Source organism: Bufo gargarizans, chromosome 8, assembly GCF_014858855.1.
Source record: "Bufo gargarizans isolate SCDJY-AF-19 chromosome 8, ASM1485885v1, whole genome shotgun sequence".
NCBI classification, from domain to species: domain Eukaryota; kingdom Metazoa; phylum Chordata; class Amphibia; order Anura; family Bufonidae; genus Bufo; species Bufo gargarizans.
Window position 1 is genome coordinate 191,356,451 of NC_058087.1, and position 6,000 is coordinate 191,362,450.

The window sequence follows — 6,000 nt, forward strand, 5'->3', positions numbered from 1 at the left end:
ACGCTGTGCGCGCCAGTTTAGAGCACAGTCGACTGAGAAGAAAATGGCAGGCGGCGTCCGTCCAGGAACAGGAGAGGTAAGTGTTTTTATTTTTTATTTTATAAAAAATGTGGCTGCTGGGGGCATTATGGGGGCTAATAGGAGGCATATAAGGGCTAATTGGAGCCATATGGGGCATTTGGAGGCATATTTGGGGGCTAATAGGAGGCATATGGGGGCTATTTGGGGGCTAATTGGAGGCATATATGGGGGCTAATTGGAGGCATATTTGGGGCTAATTGGAGGCATATTTGGGGCTAATTGGAGGCATATTTGGGGCTAATTGGAGGCATATTTGGGGCTAATAGGAGGCATATGGGGCTGATAGGAGGCATATGGGGGCTAATTGGAGGCATATGGGGGCCTATGGGGCTAATAGGAGGCATATGGGGGCTAATTGGAGGCATATGGGGGCTAATTGGAGGCAAATGGGGGCATATGGGGCTAATAGGAGGCATATGGGGGCAATAGGAGGCATATGGGGGCAATAGGAGGCATATGGGGGCTGATAGGAGGCATATGGGGGCTAATAGGAGGCATATGGGGGCTAATAGGAGGCATATGGGGGCTAATAGGAGGCATATGGGGGCTAATTGGAGGCATATGGGGGCTAATTGGAGGCAAATGGGGGCATATGGGGCTAATAGGAGGCATATGGGGTAATAGGAGGCATATGGGGTAATAGGAGGCATATGGGGTAATAGGAGGCATATGGGGGCTGATAGGAGGCATATGGGGGCTAATAGTAGGCATATGGGGGCTAATAGGAGGCATATGGGGGCTAATAGGAGGCATATGGGGGCTAATAGGAGGCATATGGGGGCTAATAGGAGGCATATGGGGGCTAATAGGAGGCATATGGGGGCTAATAGGAGGCATATGGGGGCTAATAGGAGGCATATGGGGGCTAATAGGAGGCATATGGGGGCTAATAGGAGGCATATGGGGGCTAATTGGAGGCATATCGGGGCTAATTGGAGGCATATGGGGGCTAATAGGAGGCATATGGGGGCTAATAGGCATATGGGGGCTAATTGGAGGCATATGGGGGCATATGGGGCTAATAGGAGGCATATGGGGGCTAATAGGAGGCATATGGGGGCTAATAGGAGGCATATAGGGGCTAATAGGAGGCATATGGGGGCTAATTGGAGGCATATGGGGGCTAATTGGAGGCATATGGGGGCTAATTGGAGGCATATGGGGGCATATGGGGGCTAATAGGAGGCATATGGGGGCTAATAGGAGGCATATGGGGGCTAATTGGAGGCATATGGGGGCTAATTGGAGGCATATGGGGGCTAATAGGAGGCATATGGGGGCTAATAGGAGGCATATGGGGGCTAATAGGAGGCATATGGGGGCTAATTGGAGGCATATGGGGGCTAATAAGAGGCATAATGGGGGCTAATGAGGCATAAGGGCTGATATGGGGGCTAATGAGGCATAAGGGCTGATATGGGGGCTAATGAGGCATAAGGGCTGATATGGGGGCTAATGAGGCATAAGGGCTGATATGGGAGCTAATGAGGCATAAGGGCTGATATGGGGGCTGATATGAGAGGCATAATGTGTCATCCACAGATGCCCCCATAACAGTGTGTCTTCCACAGATCCACCATAACAGTGTGCCTGTGCACTGACGAGAGACAGAAAGAAGGGGAAAGAATACGTGGATGCAAGCAGAGGACGGCACAGCAGACGACTGAGTAGCTTCTTTTGTAAGTAAATTGCTTTATTATAACTGTATCCCTGCATATCGCAATTCACTCGTATTTTGTAATCTTATTGATATATACTTATTTTGTTTGTGCCCCCCCATTTTTGACTGTGGTATGTTTGTGCCCCCCCTATATATTGTTCCTAGAGTCGCCACTGATGTCATTAGACTTTACTCCATATGGAAAGAGTAAATTGCTGCTGGCACCTGCCACGCTTCTGAGACGGACTAGCCGTCTGATCTAGGACTGCACCCCATAGACTGCTCACTGCAGAAAGCATGCTGAGAGTTATTGCACTCCTATGGTTAATTTGGAAAGATTTCCAGTACCTACTAAAAGGGACTCGGGAAGGACCATCATTACAGCCACTATTAGAACCTACTCTGTGAAATATGTGAGAACTGTGCCTATTGCTTGTATTCGTACTGCAACTCCCATCATCTATTAAGTAAAGAGAGACCTTATTTAATCTAACCACACGGGCCTCATTTTCTCTAGTGTTGATCACGAATATTCAAATTTTTATCGCGAATATTTCGAATATTGTGATATATATTCGTAATTTCGAATATTATTATATATTTTTTTTAATCAGTACACATGATCCCTCCCTGCTTCTAGGCCAATGAGAAGGCTGCAGTATATTTGACTTTAGGAGTAGTGTTGTTTGCGAATTTTCGTAATGCTAATTTTTATTGCAAATTTTTAAACTTACAACTATTAGACAAAGAAGATTATAGCACTATATTAGCTAAATTGCTCTATATTTGTTTTGTTTTTTCAAATATTCGCTATATTGCTATATATTCTTGTTTTACAATATTACGAATATTTGAAAAACAAAGTTATAGCAATATTCAAAATAAAAAAAAACACGAATATAGAGCAATTTAGCTAATATAGTGCTATAATCTTCTTTGTCTAATAGTTGTAAGTTGAAAAATTCGCAATAAAATTTGCATTACGAAAATTCGCATATTACACGATCAATACCTTGCCGATTTTTCAATGAATATTCTACAAAATATTCGCAAAATATCCCGAATTCGAATATGACCCCTGCCGCTCATCACAAATTTTCTCCACCATCTGCATGCTCTCCTGCCTTGCACCCCACTGCCTATCCACTTATTATCAAGTCCAGGGGGTGCCCCGAGGGTTACACCCCTCCACTCACCGCACGTGTGGCCTAGGGAGCACTAGACGGATTAGCCACCATGGGGACTACAACCACCCCCATTGCCACTTCCACCACTCCCATCCTCTCCAGCTCCGGCCAACACACCTCCCTTGCGTCCCGGTGCTCTGCTGCTCAGTTTCAAGGGCGGCAACGCTCAATAATGGCCATAGAGTCTGAATGGAGCGACGGTGCGGACGCTGCCATATCTCGTGCTGTACTCCACTGATGCCTGTGATTGGCTGCAGCGGTCCAAGTCAACACAGACCAGCAGCGATAGGGGGTATCGTTTTTTTTTTCCATTTTTATTTTATAACATTCCCTGGAATTGGCCACATTTTTATGTTGAGGATTAGGGTCCATTCACACGTCCGTTGTTTGTTTCCTGATCTGTTCCGTTTTTTGCTGAACAGATCTGGACCAGATCTGGACCCATTTATTTTCAATGGGTCCTGAAAAAAAACGGACAGCACAATGTCAGATTTTTTTTCAGGACCCATTGAAAATGAATGGGTCCAGATCTGTTCAGCAAAAAACGGAACAGATCAGGAAAGAAACAACGGACGTGTGAATGGACCCTTAAAGGGATTTTCTGGTCCTATGTACATAAAGCCTAATCCTTGTATAATGTGAAGCTTTGCAACTTTCTAACAGACTTTGCCTTTTAATTTCTATTTATTGTCAAGATCACTGCTTTCCATCAGTGAATAGCGGAGTATGTTTTTCTCATGTAGAGGATAACCATTTCAGCAGAGACCTTCGACTCGTCAACAATGTTCTCATTCACTGACTGCAAGCAGAGATCTCTTCATTATACATTGCTTTCAGTTTTATGTTATTAAAGAACAATCAACCAGCTGTAAATCCTTTCTGTTATGAGGGATAATTCCGCGGGGGATGTACGTTCTTGTCGTCAGTCGCTCCTTGCTTTATCCTGGAGGATAAAGAGGGTGAGGACGCAACTGCAGCCCCAAAATCACAGCAAAACCCATGCCGAATCATGAAGGGTTAACACATCTGAGAGGATTCAGTGCACTGGGCAACATCCGGGAGGAACATGACCCCTCTAGGGTTAAATCGATTAGTTTATTCCCTGTGAATAAGGCCTCATGCACATTACGGTATCCGTTTTGCAGTCCGCAAATTGTGGAGTCCGTGTTGTAGCCACATTTTTGTAGAGGAGTATAGGACGTCCTCAACATATAGATGCGGAAAACACAGATCTGCAAAAAATGTGAGCCACGGACACACTGAAGACAATGGGTCCACTAAAAAAAATGAACCGCATCTGGATTTTGCGGATAAGCGATTTTCAGACCGCAGAACACATATGGTCGTGTGCATGAGGCCTAAAGAGAAGGAATGGCACTGACCTGAGCGGGAGAGGAGCAGGAGGCAGAGGAGTTTCCTTACGACGTCCATTTTAGACAGTTCTCTGTTTTGGAGTCATATTTTCGGGGCCGTAACTTCTTGGAGGACTCGCTGTCTCCTGAATGTTGTTCCCTGATCCTGGAATTCTCTGACAGCCTAAAAATAGGGTTTGTGCCTATGATCCCGAGTAACAGGGCAGCGGCTGGTAATTCCCAGAACACTTTCACTTTCGGATTCAGTTATACCACCATAACCATAACAGGCACGGCGTGTGCGTCTCCCAAATATATCCCAACCGACTGCGTCTTCTCATCGCTCCAGTTTCTATTTTTCTTTAGATGTTTTTGAAGCTCATGTAAATAGTGTTTAAGGGGGTTTTCTGAGACCAGGACTTTTCCCCATGTGCAGCCAGGGTGTAAGGGTTAAAAAAGAGGCACCTGTCACCTGCGCCCCGGTTCCAGCACCGAGCCTCCTTCTCCTCCACTTCTGTTTCTTGCTGGACCGGAAGTAAATCTTGTATATAGTTTTAACTTCCCATCATTGTCTCAAATCTCTGCTTGCTGTCAGCGAATGGAAACGCCTATTTCGGAGACAGAGAAGGGAGCTGGCACTGTGCTTTCATTAAACTTTCTATATGTAATAGGGACACATCAAGAGTTTAGATCGGCGGGGGTCTGAGCATTGAGACCCCCAACCAATCTGTAGAACAAGGGGAGAGAAGAGTGCGCTTAGGGCACAGGAGACAGACAGGAGACAGACTGGAGACAGACAGCCCATAGACGTCTTCCCGTCCTGCAGAGGAGAGCGCTCTAAGCTCGTTCTTCTCTCCCCTCGTTCTAGAGATCAGTGGGGGTCAAAAATTTTTGACAAGTCCCTATAACATATAAAAAGCATCACTCTAAGCAGCGGCCCCTGCCGGTGACATTGGGGGGGGGGGGGGGCTCTCTGCCTGTGCCGGTAGCGTCATCACACACAGCAGAAGCTGAAGTCTAGCCCTCATTAAAGTTTAGAAAATTAAAGTTTATTAACACGTTTGTCTCACATTATCACAGCCAAGAATTATTTCAAAAATACATTTTGCAAGTTTTTGTGCCATTTTTCACGATTTTTGTGATTTTGACTTTAGGTGTTTGCTTTGGCGGTTTTATGGGGAAAATGCCACCTCCAGATGTTAGCTGTGAGTCTATAGGAACTGAAGAATCCTCTTGCTACGGCGGTGACATTCTGGCATTTCTGTGGCAAAAATACACGTCAATGCGTGTTGCTTTTTTTATGGTGTTTTCACAGTTTTTTTTTACAATGGCTTTTTTCTTAACAGAGATCTACAGAGGAAGTGACTTCAGAAAGGGCCACATATTCTGCTGCTTACATAGGCATGGCTGGAGAAATGCATGTACAGCACTGCAACACGCCGGGCAGACTGACTATCCTGCAGAGGGTGGGCGCGTGGCCCGGCTGCCCCAGATTCACCACAGGGGCTCAGAGCGCACGAGAAGTCTGCTGCAGACAGTTTTGTCTAATTAAATCTGTGGCAAAAATTCTCATACTCCTCCAAAACGGCTGAGGCTTATTTTGATGGGGTGCGGTTTCCTATGAAAGGGGCACGGCCTAAGACACAATGTTTTGTGCCAAGATTTTGGCGTAAGTCTCTCTCTCAAAGTAATGCAAACTATGGTCCTGATTTATCGACAA

The 6,000-nt window shown here is 45.6% G+C and overlaps 1 protein-coding gene across 1 annotated transcript in view; it reads right to left on the reverse strand.

Annotated features, from left to right (window-relative positions):
- The window catches only part of LOC122945532, a 49,275-nt gene extending 44,740 nt beyond the window's left edge, over positions 1-4,535 (reverse strand). Inside the window, exon 1 of the mRNA XM_044304594.1 lies at positions 4,311-4,535. Coding sequence (XP_044160529.1) covers positions 4,311-4,359 — 49 coding nt within the window. The 5' untranslated portion in view covers positions 4,360-4,535. The remainder of the gene's footprint in view (positions 1-4,310) is intronic.
- Positions 4,536-6,000: the final 1,465 nt, after the last annotated feature.